Source organism: Panthera uncia, assembly GCF_023721935.1.
Source record: "Panthera uncia isolate 11264 chromosome C1 unlocalized genomic scaffold, Puncia_PCG_1.0 HiC_scaffold_4, whole genome shotgun sequence".
NCBI lineage: Eukaryota > Metazoa > Chordata > Mammalia > Carnivora > Felidae > Panthera > Panthera uncia.
In genome coordinates this window covers 64083858-64107093 of record NW_026057585.1, presented here as the reverse complement: position 1 = coordinate 64107093, position 23236 = coordinate 64083858, and the positions used below count along the sequence as shown (strand labels likewise).

The window sequence follows — 23236 nt, the reverse complement described above, 5'->3', positions numbered from 1 at the left end:
ATGTTTATAGCAGCACTCTCAACAATAGCCAAATTATGGAAAGAGCCTAAATGTCCATCAACTGATGAATGGATAAAGAAATTGTGGTTTATATACACAATGGAATACTACGTGGCAATGAGAAAGAATGAAATATGGCCTTTTGTAGCAACGTGGATGGAACTGGAGAGTGTGATGCTAAGTGAAATAAGCCATACAGAGAAAGACAGATACCATATGGTTTCACTCTTATGTGGATCCTGAGAAACGTAACAGAAACCCATGGGAGAGGGGAAGGAAAAAAAAAAAAAAAAAGAGGTTAGAGTGGGAGAGAGCCAAAGCATAAGAGACTGTTAAAAACTGAGAAGAAACTGAGGGTTGATGGGGGGTGGGAGGGAGGGGAGGGTGGGTGATTGGTATTGAGGAGGGCACCTTTTGGGATGAGCACTAGGTGTTGTATGGAAACCAATTTGACAGTAAATTTCATATATTAAAAAATAAATAAATAAATAAATAAAAAAGAATTTTCATTATTATGACAACTTACAAAATGGGAGAGAGGGTAAACCCTCACAGTCTACCACTGACACCCAACTCTGTAGGATGATTAATAGCCTGAACTAATAGGTTTGATTGGTAAAAGTTGGCCTGTACTAATGGAAGGCAAACATGCTTAAATTTAATACAGATAAATGAAGATTAGCTTATTCAATAGCTTTGCACAAATAAAATTAAAAATTCACAATTAATGGGTTACCAGAGACCCAAAAGAATCAGCAATGAAATGTTGTTTTTCTTTTTTTAATTTTTTTTAATGTTTTTACTTATTTTTGAGAGAGAGAGACACACACACACACACACACACAGAGCATGAGCGGGGGAGGGATAGAGAGGGAGACACAAAATCCGAAGCAGGCTCCAGGCTCTGAGCTGTCAGCACAGAAGCCGACACAGGGCTCGAACTCATGAGCTGTGAGATCATGACCTGAGCTGAAGTCGGACGCTTAAACGACTGAGCCACCCAGGTGCCCCCATCAGAATAAATTTTTTTTAAGTCATGTCATCTACAGAGATAATTTTATTTTTTTCCTTTCTAATTTGGATGACTTTTATTTCTTTTTCTTGCCTAATTGCTCTACCTATAATTTCCAGTACTATGTTGAATGGAAGTGGTAAAAGCAGTCATGCTCATCTTGCTCCTCATCTTAAAAAAACTTTCAGTCTTTCAACACTTAGTATAATGCTAGCTGTGGGTATTTATATATGGCTTTTATCATGTTGAGGAAGTTCTCTTCTATTGCTAGTTCACTGAGTATTTTCATCATGAAAGGGTGTTGAATTTTGTCAAACGCTTTTTCTGCATTAATTGAGATGATCATGTGGGGTTTTTTCCCCCTTCATTCTATTAATGTGGTATATTACATTGATTGATTTTCATATGATGAACCATCCTTGTAAGTGTTTCATTGTCTTTTCCTGGAAATATATCCACAAACCAGGAAATAAAAAGCATCCTTTTAGAGGATGACTAAATGACAAATGACTAAACTTTGACCAGAAAAATACTGTCAACTCATCTGTATTGTAATGTGAAAAGATCTGTTGCTTTTCAATCCCTAGTTTAGTAAAATACTAGCAGGATGATACCGTCAGTCACACACAGTCCACCAATTTGTCATCTGGCCTACTTAGCATACTCCTCTCTTCAAATGCAAGTTTTGCTCTGGGGGTTGTCTACTGCTCACTCATACAGACTCTGCAGAGAATTACCTACACCAGAAACTGTAATTGCTTAACCTCTATCTGGAAAGTAGTAGGAGTAAGAATTTCTACTGGAATTGGAGTAGGAGATAATTTTGGTGAATGGGTACAGAGACAATATTCAACTAGTCTCAATTTCAAGTATTCTGTAATAATTAGTGGACCATTTGTTTTTCATTTCTAGTTAAGGAAATACAATAACTCTGGCTGGAGCACTTACATGAACAGTAAATTTGACAAGGGATTATTGAGGGAAAGCAGCTAGGAAGATTAAAGATAACTAAAATGACCTATTTTGCTTAAAGCTCACAGTTCAGGGTCAATTGGAATATTATACAAATATGCTTTACACTAGATAGTTTATGTGAATCAGTAGAAGACTCAATGCATTAACATGCTAACACATCAGTCATTTCCTATTTATACAAACTGCTGATCCATTCATTATGTGTCATTGCACTAGGCACTCTTGACAGAGAGATGAACAAATAGGACTTCTTTCCTCTCCCGTAACTTAGTCTTAAGAGAAAAAAAAAAGAAAAAGAAAGAAATTATAACACAATGGCTAAATACAAAAACGTATTTCATGCACTAAGCTGTCAGACAAATAAGAAAGTATTAATATATTGTACTTACTATCATTATTACCAGGCAGAAACAAAGTACAGAGAGAAATATACTAAGGAAATACAAAGTTTAAAAACTTGTTTGTTCATTCATTATTCATTCATTTAGACATTTGTTGTACATCTATATGCATTGATATTGGGAATACTAAAATAAATGAGAAACCATAGTCCCTGACATTGAACACTCAAGTCTAGAGGGAAAAACAGACAATAATAATCTACTGTGATAAGTGCAACAAGAGGAAGTAAATATAGTTGCTATGGAATCAGAGATACCTAAAGGAGACAAAAAAGGAAAAATCAATAAAAGTCAGGTCTGAATTATTTTATAACAAATAGAAAAAGCTGAGGAAGTCACTTACAAGTGACATCTAAATTAAATCTTAAAGGAACCAGTCAAGCAACTATAAAGAGTACTCCCATCTCAAGGCCCCTACACTTGCTGTTCCATCTACCTGGAACGTGTCCATAGATACTCATATGGCTTACTTCTTATTTCATCAAACTCTGATCAAATTAAACTTCCTCAGAGGGGCCTTTCTGACCATCCTATCTAAAGCTGCTCCCGATAGCACCCTCTTCTCTTACCCCACTCTTACTGTTTTTCCTAGCTCTCATCACAATTGGACACACTTATTATCTATTTGTTTCTGTTGGTCTCCCTCACTAGAAATATTAACCCATGGGGCCAACGACTGTCTTGCTTACTATGTGTCACAGTACAGACACCAGTGCTTGATCGATAGGAGGTACTCAGTATCTATCAAATGAATAAAGCAAAGAAAGCCAGAAAAATTCAGGCAGAGCAAGAAAAATGTACAGAAGAAAGTTATGAAAAATGGGCCATGGCTGGGTACTCTTGACCAATAATAATTGTAATAGCAATTATTTTTATTAAGGATTCACTTATGGACCAAGCACTATTCTCAGCAATTTATTTGTATTATCTCATCTAATCTTCACAATCTATAAAATAGACACTCTTATTCACATTTTACATATGAAGAATCTGAAACACAAGGAGATTAAATGAGGTACCCAAATTCACATAGCTAGCAAATGGCAAAACTAGAATTCCAAGACAAGCAGTACAATGCCAGGGCTCATTTAACCACTTTTTTAACCACTGCCCCAAAGCATAGAGAAATGATAACCTCTCTGGGTTGTTTCTACATATGTTTAAAAAAAGAAAGAAAAATATCTACTATAAGCAGTCTTCGTGAATATTATATGTTTCATATACTTAAAATACTTATATATTACACATCAGTAGTTTTTTCAGAATATGAACTACATTTACCATGCAAAAGGCTAAGTAAATCCCCCACCCCCAAGTTTCTGATTCTGATTCATAATAGGACTGAATGAGGTCTAAGAATTTGCATTTCTAAGAAGTTCTCAGATGATGCTGATACATACAAGTTCACTCTCAAGAACCCCTGAGCTACATAACCAAAATGTGAATTAACAATACTTTCAAATAACATAGGTTTCTTGAACAATCAAACGCTGAACTAGGCACCTTCAAGGTACTGTATATACATGTGCATGCTTTCCTCTAAAGATCAGGGACAGAACAAGAATGTCCACTCTCGACACTTCTATTCAACCTTGTATTAGAGGTCTTAGCCAGCGAAATTAGGCAAGAACATTGCATAAAAGGCATTCAGATTGGAAAGGAAGAGGTAAAACTCTCTCTATTCATAGATGACATGATCTTATACAGTACATAAAACTTCCTAAGGAATCCACTAAAAACCTATTAGAACTAACAAATGAGTTCTGTAAGGTTGCACGATACAAGGTCAATATACAAAATTAACTGAATTTTTATACACTTGCAATGAACAATATGAAAATGAAATTAAGAAATCAATTCCATTCAAATAACAAGAATAAAGAAGAATAAGATACTTAAGAATAAATTTAACAAAAAAGTACAGAACTTACACTCTAAAAACTATTAGACATTGTTGAACAAAATTAAAGATATATAAGATGGGGAAAAAAATCACATGTTCATGGATTGGAAGACTTAACATTAAGATAGGTATATTCTCCATACTAATTTACAGACTCAAAGCAATCTCTATGAGAATTCCAAATGCTTCTTTGTAGAAAAGGATAAGCCAATTCTAAAATTCATATGGGATTGCAAGGAACCCAGAGTAGCCGAAAACAATCCTGAAAAGAAAAACAAAGTTACAGGACTAACACTTCTCAATTTCAAAACTTACCACTAACACCCCTGTAATAAATATTCCCAATACAGCTTTATTAGATGTTCAAGCTTCAGGATAAGGTTCAGTAGCCATAGCTGTAGTATAACCAAACACTACAAGCATGTCCCCTAAATAAATTTAAAAAACTATTAAACCTAAAAAAGATCCTCCGAAATTTAATACAATACCACAACCGATACCACCAGCCACAATCAAACCAAACCCACCATAAATTGGAGAAGGCTTTGAAGAAAAACTTACAAAGCTTACTACGAAAATTGTACTTAAATACAATGTATGTTATCATTATTCTCACATGGAATCTAATCATGACCAATGATATGAAAAACCATCGTTGTATTTCAACTATAAGAATTTAATGACCAACATTCGAAAATCACACCCCCTCATTAAAATCATTAACCACTCATTTATCGACCTACCTGCCCCTTCCAATATCTCAGCATGATGAAACTTCAGCTCCCTATTAGGAGTCTGCCTAATCCTACAAATTCTTACAGGCCTTTTCCTAGCTATACACTACACATGAGACACAATAACCGCCTTCTCATCAGTCACCCATATCTTCCATGATGTTAACTATGACTGAATTGTAATCAAGACAGTGTTGTACTACACAAGGATAGACATATAGATCAACACGATAGAATTAAAAGTCCAGAAATAATCTCATGCATCTATGGTCAAATGATTTTTGACAAAATCATTTGGTATGGAAAGAACAGTCTTTTCAACAAATGGTGCTGTGACAACTGGAGATCCATGCGAAAGTATGAAGTTGGACCATTATCTCACACCATGTACAAAAAACTAACTCAAAACAAATTAAAGACCTAAATGTAAAAGCTAAAATTATAAAACCCTTAGAAGAAAACATAGGGATAAATCTTTATGACCTGATATTTGCCAAAAAATTCTTGTATATAACACCAAAAGCACAACAAAAGAAAAAAAAAAACAGATAAACTGGACTTCATCAAAACTTAAAAGTTGTATGTATCAAAAGACACTGTCAAGAGAGTAGAAAGACAACCCACAGAATGGGAGAAAATATTTGCAAATCATATATCTCAAAAGGGATTTATATCTACAATATATAACGAATACTTACAACTCAATAACAAGAAGACAAATAACCCAATTGAAAAACTGGCAAAGGACATCAATGAACATTACTCCAAAGAAGATATACAAATGGCTAAAAAGCACATGAAAAAATGGTAGGCATCATCTGTCATCAGAGAAATGAAATCAAAACCACAATGAGATACTATTTCACAGCCACTAGGATTCTGAGCACAGCTGGAATCGAAAAGTCAAATAACAATTATTAAAGAGGATGTGGAACCTCATACACAGCTGGTGGGAATGTAAACTGGTGCCGCTGCTTTGGAAAACAGTCTGGCAATTCCTCAAGCAATAAATCATAAAGTTACTATGTGACCTGATAAATATCCAGCAGATATAAAAACATATATCCACACAAAAACCTGAACATGAATGTTCATAGCAGATTATTTATAATAGCCAAAGGAGAAAACAACCCAAATGTCCATCAACAGATGAATGGATAAAGAAAATGTAGTATAACTGTACCATGAAATATTATTTGGCCACAAAAAGTAATGAATACTGATACTTACTACAACTTGGATAAACCTCAGAAACATTATGTTAAGAGAAAGAAACCTGGGAATGCAAGCTGGTACAGCCACTCTGGAAAACAGTATGGAGGTTCTTCAAAAAACTCAAAAAAGAAGTACCCTACGACCCAGCAATAGCACTACTAGTCATTTATCCAGGAGATACAAGTGTGCTGTTTCAAAGGGACACATGCACCCCCAGTTTATAGCAGCACTATTAACAATAGCCAAAGTATGGAAAGAACCCAAATGTCCATCAATGGATGAACAGATAAAGAAAATGTAGTATATATATACAATGGAGTATTACTCGGCAATCAAAAAGAATGAAATCTTGCCATTTGCAACTACATGGATAGAACTGGAGGGTATTATGCTAAGTGAAATTAGTCAGAGAAAGACAAAAATCATATGACTTCACTCATATGAGGACTTTAAGAGACAAAACAGATGAACATAAGGGAAGGGAAACAAAAATAATATAAAAACAGGGAGGGGGACAAAACAGAAGAGACTCATAAATATGGAGAACAAACTGAGGGTTACTGATAGGGTTGTGGGAGGGGGGATGGGCTAAATGGGTAAGGGGCACTAAGGAATCTACTCCTGAAATCATTGTTGCACTGTATGCTAACTAATTTGGATGTAAATTTAAAAAAATAAAAAATGAAACAAGTTAAAAAAAAAAAAAACAAGAGAGAGAGAGAGAGAGAAAGAAACCAGTCACAAGAGTCCACATAGTACATGATTCCATTCACACAAAGTCCAGAATAAGAAAATCTAATTGAGACAGAAAATAGATTAGTGGTTGTTTAGGACGGGAAAAGCATGGAAGAGAAGAGGATGATACCTAAAGGGTACAAGGTTTCTTTCTGAGGTGATAAAAATGTTCTCAAATCGCCTGTGGTGATGATGATTGCACACATCTATGAATAGACTAAAAGTCACTTAAGTGCATTTTTTAAATGGGTAAATTGTATGATATATAGATTATATATATGTCAATAAGTTTCTTTAAAAAGTAAAAAATTTTTTAAAATGCTAAAACAATACAGCGGGAAGCTCAAAGAAAGCTTGTTAACAATTAAACAATTTTCAGTAAATTTACAATTCCAGAGTATGCTTTTCTTTCCACCTAGCCTCATGATGAAAAGCTATAATTACTACTTAAAAAATAATTTTAAAATATTTTTAATAGTTATTAAACATGTATAAGTATATAAGTCATGCCAATCATACACTTATTTTAAAAAATAAAATGTTTTGGGAAGTTTTCTTTATAAGTGTTGTGTGTGTGTGTGTGTGTGTGTGTGTGTGTGTGTGGTTATAGGAAAATAAATCTTGTCCATCTTAATCTACAAATACTGATACTGGTAAAATTCCTATACTAAAATAAGGAAGAAAATAGTCATAAAAAGCTGTCAGGATATAAAAGAAAAAAAAAACTGTCAAGCACAGAGACAAGCCAGGACATTTTAAACAAGTCTGGCTCAAAGTACAGTCAATAAAGTTAAGTTTTTGAACTGTTCTCAAGTGCCAGATGGTTCAGAATCCACCCCCAGGTCTTACAAGGCCCTGCATAAAAGTGTGCCAGAATTAAAAAAAAAAAGCAAAAAAACAAAAACATGGAACAGAATGTAGAGAACAAGACTAAGAATGAAAGCAACCCAGCCTACAAAAAAGGATGAAAACTGTAAGAAAACTGAAATCATCCAATCTTCTTCAAGCTACAATTTTTAATGCCAATTTCCTATGCTAAGTGAACTTCACAAACTATAAATGTAGTTTGCAGCCAAATTAAATATATTCAACTTAATTCCTTCACAATAGTATTTTTAAGATTATTGTTCCTATCTGAGTAAAATACTGCTTTCCGCTTTGCCATTCAAGATCTTATAAACATACACCAAACAAAAATTACTCAAGTTTAACTTCAAAACCCAAAGGTATAAAAAAAAAAAAACAAACCCAAAGGTATATATAGAAAAATAATTTAATTATGTGGTAAATACCATCTATAACTCTACAAAAAAGAATTCAGCAAATGGTATATGAAAGGTTATTTGCAACAGCATTAATTATGATTTATACATCAATTGCTATTATTCGTGAGGGCTTAAGTAAACTATAAAACATCCAATTAATGAATACAGTCTAAAGACATTAAAAAGATGCTATGACGATCACATAGAAAAACACCTATAATGTTAAGGAAAACATTACAAAATTGTGTGCGTGTGTGTGTGTGTGTGTGTGTGTGTGTGTGTGGAGAGAGCCAGGTTATAACTACATTTTAAAAAACATGTAAAGATGGGGCGCCTGGGTGGCTCAGTCAGTTGAGCGGCCTACTTAGGCTCAGGTCATGATCTCACAGCTCATGAGTTTGAGCCCTACATCGGGCTCTGTGCTGACAGCTCAGAACCTGGAGCCTGTTTCAGATTCTGTGTCTCCCTCTCTCTCTGTCCCTAACCCACTTGCATTCTGTCTCTGTCTCTCTCAAAACAAACAAACAAACAAACATTAAAAAACATGTAAAGAGGGGTGCCTGACTTCGACTCAGGTCATGATGTCACAGCTTGTGAGTTCGAGCTCACACCGGGCTCGCTGTGGTCAGCACAGAGCCTACTTTGGATCCTCTGTCCACCTCCCTCTGCCCCTCCCACCCACTTGCTCTCATTCTCTCTCTCTAAGATAAATAAACATTTTTTAAAAAAATGTAAAGAGTCGCCTGGGTGGCTCAGTCAGTTGAGCGACCGACTCGATTTCAACTCATGTCATGAACACAAGGTCATGGGATCAAGCCCTGCATCAGGCTCTGTGCTGAGCATGGAGCCTGCTTAAAATTCTCTCTCTCTCTCTCTCTCTCTCTCTCTCTCCTTCTGCTCCTCTCCCTTGCTCACTCTCTCTCTAAAATTAAAAAAAAAGGAAAAAAAAGGAAAAAAACTAAAACTTTTAAAGAATGGGGTAGATGGTGATCCATGCTTTCCTAACTATTATTCTGCATGTCCCAGTTTTCTTCAATGAGTGAAGAATTTTGGACATGAAAATATCTAAAACAATATTTACACGAGTTCTGCAAATAAGAACAACACTTCTATTTTTTTTTTAAGTTTTAAGTTATTTTTGAGAAACAGAGAGAAAGCACAAGCAAGGCAAGCGCAGAGAGAGAGGGAGGGATTCCCAAGCAGGCTCCACAATGTCAGCGCAGAGTCCGATGTGCAGCCTGATCTCACGAACCATGAGATCATGAGTTCATGAGATCATGACCTGAGCCAAATCAAGAGCCGGATGCTTACCCAACTGAGCCACCCAGGTGCCCCAACAACAGCACTTCTATTTACTGAATGTCTCCTATATTTCAACAATGTATATACATCATCCATAAGGAAGTTCTGAGAGTTTAGGTAACTTGCCATGGGCACCCACAGAGAGTACAGTGGCAGAGGGAGAATTCAAATCCATATTTGTCTTGTACTAAGTCCAGTGTTCTTCCCACTGTATAAAACTTCTGTCAGTATCCCTGGGATAGATATCTTGATACTCTGAATATTCTATATACTATTTTACAGTAGGTCACATATTCTTTGAAGCCTATTCCTTGAAATCCCTCCCTAATGTCCTATGCTCGAAGTTAAAAAATCTGGCTTTATTACAAAGAAAAAAAAAGCAGAGAATAAATCATAAGAAAATGGATGTTACATCCCCCAATGTGGACCCTATGCACCAAAATAAAATTTGACTTAAGTCAAATGTTCCTATGGTTTTATGTTGTCCTTTAAGTACAACCTGAAATGTCATCTATAGTATCAATCAATTTAAAAACTAAATTACCACAAAAAGTTCCATCATAATCACAGGAGACTCCACAGCACCCCAGGACCTTAGTTCTATCATCCTTTTTCAAGGTACTTAACATCCCAGAAAGTCAGTGTTTATCTCCCTAAAAGACTAAAAAGTACTTTAGTATATGCATGAGTCTAGGCCTTATTTTCTTTGTATGTCTAAGGCCTAACACAGTGATGACATAGAGGAGGCATTCAGTAAATGTTTTCTGAAATAAGAGACCAACCAGCAATAACAGAAGCATCTTTGGTGCACAGAAGTTTCACATTTTTCATATATGCCTAATGATAAATACCTATGCTGTCTGTACCTACAGAATACAAGATAAAATGAAGTTACCAATAATCCTTGGTATCAATGATCTATGAAAATTCTAAGTACAACATTTCATAAAAATTAACAGCCCTATAAATAACTAAAACCCACTGATTATAAATATTTGGCTAGTGCTGGTAGTAGTTATTATTATAATTATTATTATTATTAGCTGCTACCATTTAAACTGATCGTGGACATTTATATCCATTATTGCACATAATCTTCACAACAAATCCTGCAAGTTGTTTATCCCCCATTTTACAGGCTTAAAAAAACAAACAAAAAAACAGAAGCTAAGAAACTTGCTACACAATCAAATAAAGGATGTAAACCTCAGACATTCTCACTGTAAAGCCCAATACCTCCCATTATTTCACCCTAGCTCTCAACAATGTTCACATTTGGAGTGCCAGATACCCTTAAGTCTAGTGGTTCTAGGTTTTATTTAATAAAATAGTTTCTTAGGGAATTTTTTTCTGATAACATGGAGTCATCTTTAGCGATAAAATACTGAAGGAACTCCAAGTCCAAACTAACATGTCCAAGAGAATACTAGCTTAAAAATAAATATTGGCATAATGTACACAAACCCAGACAGGCTTAGGTTTTCGTGAGTAATAAATTCCTAGGTTGCAAAATGTAACACTACCTTCTATCAAGTCTACAAAAACCCTCTACTATCTGGTACAATAATCACTTTCTAGAGGTGTGGGCTATGCAATGATAAGTTGATTTTCACATAAAAAGATGTTGCAGCCTAGAACGTATGTTCAGTTAACCAAGCATTAGTATCATAATTACATCTGTTAGAGCTATTATTCTGTCCTCAAAATTACAACACACTTGCTCAATTTATATGAATTGTTTACACTACTTGGGTTACAATTCTTGCTCCACTACTTAGTATCAGCTTGACCTTGAACAAATTACTTCACCTCTGTGCTTAAATTTCCTTTTTGTGAAACAAAGATAACAAGGATGATCCAGTTATCAGGTGGTAAGGATTACTGAAAAGTTCATCAGGTTGTAAAGATTATTAAAAACAGTGCCTGACACATAAGTGCTCAGTATTAATTATTATTATTATCCCAATATTGACCTCTTCTCTCTCTCCCTCTTTCTGTCACACACACACGTACACATACCACACTCTGAATAATTTGTTCCTTTTATATAACAATCTTAGAGGAATATAGTATCATGTGAATGTTCATTTTCATAAAGTTGTCTGACTTATTGTCAATGAGTGTTTACAGGAAACAGTATAGCAAATATGTTTGAGAACAGATATGCCCGGGCTTAAATCTCATATCCACCACTTACAACACAACCCTAAGTAATACAGAAGATTAATTCCTATTTTATAAAGACTATGAAGATCAAGTGAAATGTAGAAATCACCTAAAAGTACATAATGATTATTAGGAGTTTAAGAACAATTAGTCCTCTTCCTTCTCAATACTATTATAAGATTATTTTCCTTTCAGTATCTTTGCATTACTATTTAGCCCACTAGATAGAATTGTTCCACAACTAAAGATCACACTAAGGAAGGCAGAGAAATCGCACATAAAATTAAATTCACAATTTCCAATTTCTTACCATGTAAATTTTTTAAGTTCAAAATCTATGCACAATTAGCCATTCATGGCTCATGGCAGGCTAGGGAATAAAAACATGAAGATAAACTACTCCCCCATTCCTATCCCAAGAAGGCATATATCTCTATATCTCCTTTATGCCTTACTGGATCACTAAGGTTAAAAAGTATATATTTAAACTAGTGATGCTCCAATGGAATACTACGTGGCAATGAGAAAGAATGAAATATGGCCTTTTGTAGCAACGTGGATGGAACTGGAGAGTGTGATGCTAAGTGAAATAAGCCATACAGAGAAAGACAGATACCATATGGTTTCACTCTTATATGGATCCTGAGAAACTTAACAGAAACCCATGGGGGAGGGGAAGGAAAAAAAAAAAAGAGGTTAGAGTGGGAGAGAGCCAAAGCATAAGAGACTGTTAAAAACTGAGAACAAACTGAGGGTTGATGGGGGGTGGGAGGGAGGGGAGGGTGGGTGATTGGTATTGAGGAGGGCACCTTTTGGGATGAGCACTGGGTGTTGTATGGAAACCAATTTGACAATAAATTTCATATATTAAAAATAAATAAATATATAAATAAACAAACAAACTAGTGATGCTCAACTAGGGGCAATTTTGTTCCCCAAAAGACATCTGGCAATATCTGGAGATATTTTTGATTGTCCCAAATGGAAAGAGTACTATTAGCATCTCATGGGTATGGATGCTGCAAAACATCCCACAATGCAAAGAACAGCTCCCCACACCAAAGAATTACCTGGCCCAAAATGTCAACAGTGCCAAGGTTGAAAAACCATGATCTAAAATATCTAAAATATTGTAATATAGAAGCTTTCCCCCAAAAAAGTATGGTCTTGCCCCACTGTTCTTGGCCAAATTTTTATTTTTACTGAAACATAATCAGACATAAGCATCTTGATTATTCCAGATGAGAGACTCCTGGTACCATTAACTTCCCCTTACAAAATCCTCAATCTAACAGGGGAGGAAGTAAGGCTTACTTTTCTTTGTATACCTGTACCATATAAAAAACAAGTTTTTAAATGAGCTCCAACCTTCAATTTTTAAATGCACTTTCAATTTATGAAAGCATTAGTTATATCACAAAGTTAAGTTTCTTATATCTTACTTCTACCTTACTCTTGTACAAAGTATTTAAAAGTTCACATTTATGTAAAAGGAAAGTACAACGTATAAGGTTAATTTTAACATCATTTTTCTATATCAGGTTGACAATGAATAAAAGTTTGCTAAAATACTATACTTATGAAGCTATAGAGGAAAAGGCACATTCAGACTGCTGCTGGTACAACCTTTCTGAATGCAAATTAGTAATATCTATCCAAATATCCTTTGGCCCAACAATTATACCCACCAAAAACTAATGTACATATACCTGTTCACTAAGGTGTGCAAAAGAATATTCATTCCAGCACTTCAATAATATAGAAAACAATTGGAAACAACATATATATCCACCATTAGGTGGCTAATTACAGTATATTTATATAAGGCAAGATCCTAAAGTTTTATTTATTTATTTACTTATTTATTTATTTTTAATGTTTGTTTATTTTTGAGAGAGAGAGAGACAGTGCAAGCAGGGGAGGGGCAGAAAGACAGGGAGACACAGAATCCGAAGCAAGCTCCAGGCTCTGAGCTGTCAGCACAGAGCCAGACGCGGAGCTCGAACCCACAAACTGCAAGATCATGACATTAGCCAAAGTTGGACGCTTAACCGACTGAGCCACCCAGGTGCCCCGATCCTAAAGTTTTTAAAATAATGAGGGAGAACTATATGTGCTAGTATAGAACAATCTCCTAGACTAAGCTAAAATAATAATAAATAAATAAATAATAAGCTGTGAAACAATATGCAGCTTACTAAAAAGAAAAATTATGCATACTTACACATACATCACAGATTATTGCTGGAAATACACAAAACAAAGTGGCAAGAATGACTGCCTCAGGGAAGGAGACTGAGGGCCCAGAACAGGAAGGAGACTTTTATGGGTATTGTTTGAATTTTTTTTTAACATGGGCTTATGCTTTTATTTACTGACTGTAAAACTTAAGTCACAAATTCTGAGCCTTAGTATTCTCCAACTTGAAATGACAGTAATAGCCCAGCTTATTGGTTATTGGGAAAATCAAATAAGAGAGCATAAAATTCTTTGTAAATTATAAAGCAGCACACAAAATTATAAATTAGTCCTCTGACAATTCTCCAAGCCAATTATAACAATAGTTTCTATTATTCATTCTTCTGACCAATCTCTCTAAATGTAAAGATGGGAATGTTTAAGATGAAATGTGAGTGTAATCTTAGAACACAGATTTTCACTTTATATACATTCATTTCAATTTAACAGTAAATAGTCAAAAAAAGTTATCATACAGAAACGCTAAATCAGCAGACTCCAGAAGAAATACACACTGTTGAAAAGAAGGTAAATAAAAAAACTATAACCATGCTCTTATAAAATCTTGGTCCTTTCTTTTTCTTCCAGTCTTTTTTCTATGCATGCTTAACTGGGTTAGATCATTTTTCTAAATAAAATGTCTCCACTTTGTAACACAGCATTCAAATGACAACATTCTTTAAATTATTACAAGCTCCTAATAAAAATAATTTTTAATGAAGACATAATATTTTATCTTGTTGATAAGACTTTAACCACTTTAAGATGCAATTCCAGTGTATGGGTTTGCCTAATGAACTCTGCTTGGATTAACTTTTCATTTATTTCTACCAACTCTCCAGGTAACCAGATATTTCTCTTTCTCTCATTCTGCCTCTCACTCAACTCATTTTCCTGCTCCTGGTTTCCAAAGTTCCAATATTAAGTGCAAAACTCACAAAACAAAGAAGTGTGTAACTGTGTTTAATTCCTTGAAAGCAAGTATAACACCTTAGATTAAGTCCTTAAATCAGACTACTAGTGAGAAAGGAGATTAGAACTATGATTTGTTACTAAATAAAGATGCTCAATCTTTTTCTACTATTTTAGCCCATTATTGTTCTGTCTGCAAATAGAGTGAAAACAAAGAAATAACACTCTTAGGTTACTCCTGGGAGACTCTGTATTGGGCCAACCCAACTGTTCCTAATTAATTTTAACTATGACAACTCCTCCCAAATGCTGGACATTCCAAGCCATTTTTGAGAACGGCTGAATATCACTCAAGGAAGTATGGATTTCCTGAGTATACTGGACTATAATTTCAGGAACAGAAGAAAAATATCATTATTGTGCCCTTCCCATAGTAGGAACTCAAATAATATGTCATGTTAAATAAATACTCTTTCTGCTTCTGAGAACATGTTGTAATTTTTATGCTCTGTCCTGATATTTACTGTCATAACTGTTAAACCACTAAGATGGCACATTAATATACATCATGTATTTTTTTCTTTAATGAAATTGAAAACAAACACCACAAGCTGAAATTCTGAGAGATTTCTCCTCCAACTACCAGTTTCTATAAAGCAGTTATTATCACTCTGGCAATTAAAAAAAAAAAAGCATTAAAAAGAAAAGTATTCTTAGAGCATTTATTGTTTTAGACCATTTACTAAGATTTTTTCAATTAAGTCCCATTCTAAGGGCCTCTTAACATTTTTTAAAATGTTTATTTATTTATTTGAGAGAGAGAGAGCACACAGGGGAGGGGCAGAGAGAGAGGAAGAGAAAAAATCCCAAGCATAGCAGGAGCCCAACACAGGGATTGATCTCATAAATCATGAGATCATGACCTGAGCCAAAATCAAGAGTCTGATGCTTACCTTACTGAGCCACCCAGGTGCCCCAATATAATTCATTACATCCAAAAATGTTTTTAAAGATTCTATTTTTTTTTTTAAGTAACCTCCACTCCCAACATGGGTCTCGAACTCACAACCCCAAGATTAAGAGTCACATGCTCTACTAACGTAGCCAGGTAGGAGCCACCTAAGGGTTTTTTTATTATTAAAAAAGAATTCTTGCTAAATTAAACAAGAAAACTTCAGCATAAAGCTGAACTGCAGGAAGATCATTTAAAATACTCATATCATGTCATATTTCAATAAAATAAAAATTTATCATCATCAAGAACACCACTTGTGTACCCACAATTGTACTGTCAACATACCAAGACATTGGCGATTCAGAGGCAAAAGACATGGCTTCCAGCCTCAAGAAGTTTACTATCTAATTAGGACAATAGGACATTTACTGAAAAAAAGCATCAAAAATACAAGGGAGCATTGGATATGCCAAGCATTTAGTATGCAGAGAAGTAGAATAAAATAGCTTTTGAAATCTTTGGTTCAAATCTCAGATCCACCACATACTAGGCTCATGTAAATTACTTCCCTCATTTGTAAAACTGAGTGTTAAATGAAGTAAAACCCCTTGCATATAGTAACACCCTTGTATATATAGTAAGTATTCCTTACATATAGTAAGAAAGACTGAGAGTATTATTAAGGATACAGGCTTGAGGAAGAAATGGGCAATTGGAAAAGCTTAAGGAGAGAAAGTATTAATATCTTTTTTGTAATCTATCACCACAAAGCAAAAAAATCACAAGATCTCTCTCACTCAAGTTTCACTTCTTACTGATTAGAATAAAATAGAATGCCTAGTGAAGACAACTGAAATTAGAAAACACTAAGGCTATATAACACTAAAGTACCCTGGGAAAGTCCCACTAGAGCTATAAATCATAGAATATTATCTATAAAAAAGAATGTTAGTGGGAAAGGTCCTTAAATCAGCTAATTCAAACTCCCCTACTAGAATATAAGTTCCATGTTTTGTCTCCAGGAATTGTTATGTATTTTGTTCCTTAGTATAGCCGCAGTACCTAGAATAATTCCTAGCACATAGTGAATGTTCAACAACTTTTTGTTGAATGACTATTAAAATTAAGAAAATCGAGGCCCTGGAGACCTAACTCAATGCCATAGAGTTAGCTTTTGGCATATCCGAGACTGGAACTAACATTTCACTACTCTAGTATTCTATCCTCTCTAGGAGCTAGAATATGATAATTTAGATGATTTATTTTGGTGGCTGGGGAGTTGGCAAGTTGGTTGTCAGGCAGGGAAAGAGGAAGGAAGGAATAAATTAAAATATTTTTCACATTTTCCCCCCCAAACTGCCAGTTTTGCTTAACTGATAAAGGCAAAATATTATAAACAAGACAATCCCAGCATAGTGCCTAGCACATAATAGGTACTTAACAAATATTTGTTGAATGAAAGAACCTACTCCAAAACCATTATTATCTCACGACCAGGGGCAGAAACCAACCCAAGCATCTGTCTAATCTTTTAACTGTCACAGAGCCCTTTAAAATTTGCAGTCATTCATAAGACAGTTTTTAATCACTTTCTTCCAGATGGGCACTGAGGAAGAGAGATGAATTAAAAGATGTCCCTGCCCTGGAGGATTTCTCTCTTGAGTATGCCTATGTCTAAGTGTGTGTGTTGGGGGGGTGGGGGGGTGGGGAGTGAGGGGGGAGGCAGTGAGTATAACACAAATAGATCAATAATGAATGTGAAACCAGGCTGATTATCTTAGTTTATTTGCTTCAAGTAGTTAAAAAATTAAATTGAAAATATACAAATTAGAAAAGTTTTAAAATAACAAGGAGGCACATTAGGGTATATTAACACTTAGGTTCTTTTTCATGTCCCTTTACATGTATCTTATTGCTTCTTAATGTCTTAAAATCAAAATATTCTAAATTGATTTAATTTGAATTATCAGTATAAAGGAACCATCAACGTACATTCTCTCATATGTGAGACACTGAAGGATAATACTGATTCAGTATTTACCATGTGTACATGTTAATATTTAAATACATAACCACAAGAACATATTTAAATTATTTAACTGTCTATAAAACTGACAGAGCCTGAAGAAAATTTCCAAAGATGAATGATAGTAAACAGAAACTAAAAACACAGTATTACCCAGGGAGAGAATAAAGTATGCACACAACTAAGAAACAAATCTATAGAAGACTTCGAGAGAAAAAAACTTCAAGAGGGAAAACTGCCTGAATTGGCCAACACAACCAGAGAGCAGGAGCCTGCCAACAGGATCTTATATAATGCAAGTCACTAACTAGACTCATAAGAAGTGAACACCCAAAAGTCAATGTTGCCACTACTCTTATTTGAGTTTCAGGATGACCCTTCCAAAGGGATTCACCGCCAAAACTAAACTGCCACATTCCAAGGATTCTCCTCTGTCATCTGCTTGTCAAAATACGATAAGCAACACCAAGAAAACTGGGAAACAAACAGACTTCACTTAGGAAACTGAGAAATCCTGCAAACTGAAGTTAGTTATTTTACCTGAGGTACATGTTTATAGGTGACTCCAGAGAAAGAAAACATTTTTTTCACTCAGTTTCTCTATCCCAGAGTGCTAAATGAAACACTCCAAAGCCTTCCGCTCCAACACAGAAAACTCCAAGGCCCAAATGTATAAGCACTCACAAATCTAGGCCAAGGAGACTACAAGGTGGCAGGGAGATATAAGGCAGGAAGAAAGGCTGTGGTGGGCCTCTATGGGGAGTACATGGTCACTCCCCAGCTTTGGGGAGAACAAACTGAGAATTTGAGGTTGAGGGTGAGTTTTGGTCAGAGGAGCAGGAAGAGACTGACAGGTGCATGTCACCTCCTCATCATCCTGAACATCATGAAAAGATTACAATTGGCTTTCTTTACAGACAAGGAGGAACAAGGCTTCCCAGAGTGAATGATGCTGAAGCACAAGGTTTTCTGGGAAGCACAAGGACTGGACTCTACAACAGAAAGACAAGAGGAAAGACCCCGAGAACAGGTTCGCCCATAATGAGTGATCTCTATAGTCGTTCCCAGCACCAAGACTGGTGGAACCATCACACCTGTAAAAGGATGTTTCCCTGTTATCAGTGTGGGCAGCGATTAAGTGAAGCCCACCGGGTAAGAGTAGAAGCAGGAAGAGACGGAACTGGGGGGGGGGTCTGACCCAGAAGGAAACCTGATCAGGAGAGGAAGAGGCTGAACTCAGGAAGAGGCTAGCAGGGTAAGCAGTTGAGAATAAGACAGACTTGGAAGAGAGGCTGACTATCAGAAACTGCTGGGGAAGGGAGGGCTTTCACTGGACTCCAGTGGGAAAAGGCCAGTTTCGAGAGGAAAGACTGGCTTAGAGAGGGCCCTGGGCGTCTAGGTCTGGAAGGTGAGTATTAACTACGGGAAGCGCTCTGCATGGCCCAGAGACCAGCCTCGTGCGGGGCAAGGGCTGACCAGGGGGTGAGGCTCATCCGCGCGAGCTCAACAGGAGCTCACCTGGAGTGCGTCTGGCCTGGAAGAAGGAAACTTCCTGGCTGGGTGAAAGCTGCGTGGAGTGAGAGGGGCCAGACGTCAGCTGAGCAGGGTAGGGGGCACGGTCCACTCAGCTGTGGGACGTAGGGGCGGCGGGACCGGGCGCTGGGGTGGGGGGGGTAGTGTGGGGCGGGGTCAAGGCTGCAGCCGCGGAGCTGCGGGCTCGGGATGGCGCCCTCCCTCAGTCACAGTGTCTCACACTCGCACATATACACACGCTCTCGCTCTCACCATCGGCCACCCCGCCCGGGGCGAGAGAAACTGCCCGGGTCTGTGAACCACAGGACGGTGGGGGAGGGGGCCGGGTTGGGGACACCGGCCGACCGAGCCGGACGGGCGGGCGGCGTTACCTGTGTCAAGGAGAACTGGGCCGCCGCAGCCATGGTGTTTCCATCATGCACAGGAGGGGAAGGAAGGACGGGCAGACTGGGGCTCGGGGCGGGGAGGAGGCGGAGGGAGCGGTCAGAGGCGAGGCCCGGGCAGGCGGGCGGGCGTCTCCCCTAACTTCGACAACTTCCCTCCTCTTGCCCGCCCCGCCCCGCCTGGCCCCGCCCGCCCGGCGCCGGCGCGGCAGCGCCCAAATCCTGGCGCCGGAATTTGAGCTGCCGGACCGGAGCCTTACACAACCCCACCTCACCCCACCCCCACCCACCGGGGCCGCCTGAGAAAACCCGGTGCGGATATAAAAGTAAGGCGGACGGGCTGTGTAGGCTTTAGGCAGGCCACCTACCTACCCTAAGCTTCTGCTTCTGAGAAATAGAGGAAATTATACCCAAAGTCCAGGTTGCTTGTGAAAACTAAATGAGATCATGATAGAAATAACAGCACTTTATATATGCTAGACTCTGTGCTAGACACTTTATCTTTTAAGGTTATGAATAGAAGGAACTGAGACACAAATAAGTATTTTACCTAAGGTCATACAGCTGATTAGAGAGCCAGATTAGAATCAAGGTCTGACTCCAAAACCTTTCATTTAACCAGCTGGTATTAGGATGTTATACTGAAAAAGAAGACTTTTGGGGCACCTGGATGACTCAGTCGGTTAAGCATCTGACTCTTGATTTCGGTTCAGATCATGATCTCACGGGTTCATGAGTTCAAACCCCGCATCAGTCTCCTTGCGCTGGCAGTGGGGAGACTGCTTGGGATTCTCTCTCTCTCTCTCTCTCTCTCTCTCTCTCTTTCTCTCTCTCCTCTCTCTCTGCCCCTCCCATACACTCACTCTCTTTCTTGCTCTCTCGAAAAATAAACGTAAAAAAAATTTTTTTTAAATAGAAAGAAAAAGAAGACTTTTAAGTCATTCCATCCAGGAGCCAAAAACCAAGTGGGAAGAGTGGAGAAATAATTTTCTTGCCTGCTTGCTGCCTGACACACTTATATTGTTCAATAAAAGAGCGCCGGGACTTGCTCAGGTACCTGCAGCATACCTAACTCCTCCCATAGTCCACCCAGCAAACTTCTACTTTCTGAACACTTGCTCAAATATCTTCCCCTCTGCAAAGCATCTCCTGACCTCTGCAAGTCAGAGTTACACACTCTTCTTTAAGATTTCTTCTCTACCTTATGAAGTCATTATCACTCTAATGACTCTTTACATCTGCCTACCCCTCTAGACTGAGAGCTCCTCAATGGCAAGGACTATTTCTGATATATCTCTATATCATCAGACCCTAGCATAAAGCATGTACTCAATAAAGACCTTTGTTCTCACCTGTGTTAAACATAACATATTCTACACTATCTCATACTGCCATCTTCAGTTGGAATTACCAACCAGTTCCTAGAAACCCTGATTTTTAAAGACCTGGCTTATATGCCACCTACTTTAAGAAGACTTCTGGGAACTCCCACTTCACCTCCTAGTTGCTCTGATATGATCCTTATTATACTCTGCCTTGTTTTTAAGAATTAAGGGCTTTTCTGTACCCCACTACACTATAAAATCCTTGAGGACAGGGGGCTGACTCATTACTACATCCCACTCTCAGTTTAGCCTACCACAGAGTAGGCCTCAACAAATGTTTTTGCCCAGAATTGGTCTTCCTTTCTCAGTCATGGTGGCTTCCCACATCAACAAACCACAACTCTATCAGGCCCATGCTCTTGTCACCATTATCATAGCGGTCCTCATTTGACCTACCAGGAGAGCCAACTGAACAAGACCCATGTGATGGAGTAAGCCTCACCTAAATTTTTAGACCTTTGCCACCATAGGCAAACCATCCCAGAAATGCCCCCAGAAACTCCTTACTCCACCCCCTTTTTACAAGGTGCAGCCATACAGAGCCAGCCATGCACGTCTGGTGAACAACCACTTATTAAAGAGTCTCCTTTGGCTTTTTTGCTGTTATCCTTTTTAACTCAAGGGGGAAAGGGAGATACTGTTTTAAACTATTCTACCTTGATACATTTATCAGCTATAACTACAACTGATGTTTCTATTTGACTCTCCTATTTTACATGATCACATTTGAGCTTCACAACAACCTTAAAAGGCATAAACCCACTTTATATATGCAGTAAATGAAGGTTACAGGGGTTAAATGACTTGTCCAAAGTTATACAGCTAATAACCAAAGCAGTATAGCATAGCAGAATAAACAGGGCTTGGACATCAGAAACATCCAGGTTACAATTCTAGCTCCACCATTTACTAGCTGTACAATCTTAGAGTTACTGTGAGGATGAATGAAGTAACAAATGTGAAAATGCCTAAAGATGTAGGTAGTTGTAGATGTAGATGTGGGTTAAGAAGTTTGAAAGCCATGGAGTAAGTTACCATGAGAAATACAAATTCACTTGCTATTCAAAGAAGTTCCTCCAAATGATATGCAATATGAGATAATACTCCTGGTTGGATAGAGTGGAGTTCCTCATGTATAGAGTCTTCTAGAAGGCAGTTGGGGTAGTAAAAAGCATATTGGAATCATTTCGTGTGAGACCTCAAACAAACTATTTAACCTTTTTTAATGATTTTATGTTTTAATTAAAATGCAATGCTAAGCCATGAACACAAGCTGATCTGCATCAGTTTCATTTCTTACTGTCCCTAAAGTTTCCAGGGCCACGTGTTCTTTCTTTTTTTTTTAACTTAAAAACACTTTTTAATTTTTTTTACATTTACATCCAAGTTAGTTAGCATAGAGTGCAACAATGATTTCAGGTGTAGATTCCTTAATGCCCCTTACCCATTTAGCCCATCCCCCCTCCCACAACCCCTCCAGTAACCCTCTGTGTATTCTCCATATTTAATAGTCTCTTATGTTTTTGTCCCCCTCCATGTTTTTATATTATTTTTGCCTCCCTTCCCTTATGTTCATCTGTTTTGTATCTAAAGTCCTCGTATGAGTATATGATATTTGTCTTTCTCTGACTGACTAATTTCACTTAGCAGAATATCCTCTAGTTCCATCCATGTAGTTGCGAATGGCAAGATTTCATTCTTTTTGATTGCCAAGTAATACTCTGTTGTATGTATATACCACATCTTCTTTATCCATTCATCCATCGATGGACATCTGGGCTCGTTCCATACTTTGGCTATTGTTGATAGTGCTGCTATAAACATTGGGGTGCATGTGCCCCTTCGAAACAGCATACCTGTATCCCTTGGAAAAATACCTAGTAGTACAATTGCTGGGTCATAGGGTAGTTCTACTTTTAATTTCTTGAGAAAACTCCATACTGTTTTCCAGAGTAGCTGCACCAGTTTGCATTCCCACCAGCAGTGCAAAAGAGATTCTTTTTCTCCACATCCTCGCCAACATCTGTTGTTGCCTGAGTTGTTAATGTTAGCCATTCTGACAGGTGTGAGGTGGTATCTCATTGTGGTTTTGATTT

General features: G+C 37.3%; 1 protein-coding gene across 4 annotated transcripts in view; it reads right to left on the bottom strand.

Moving 5' to 3' along the window:
• EPS15 (epidermal growth factor receptor pathway substrate 15) overlaps positions 1-19917 on the bottom strand; it is a 157390-nt gene extending 137473 nt beyond the window's left edge. For 2 of the 4 annotated variants that reach the window (XM_049617203.1, XM_049617205.1), the window contains exon 1: positions 19744-19917. In XM_049617203.1, coding sequence (XP_049473160.1) covers positions 19744-19776 — 33 coding nt within the window. In that variant the 5' untranslated portion in view covers positions 19777-19917. The remainder of the gene's footprint in view (positions 1-19743) is intronic. The other 2 variants (XM_049617204.1, XM_049617206.1) reach the window with 1 other exon arrangement.
• Positions 19918-23236: the final 3319 nt, after the last annotated feature.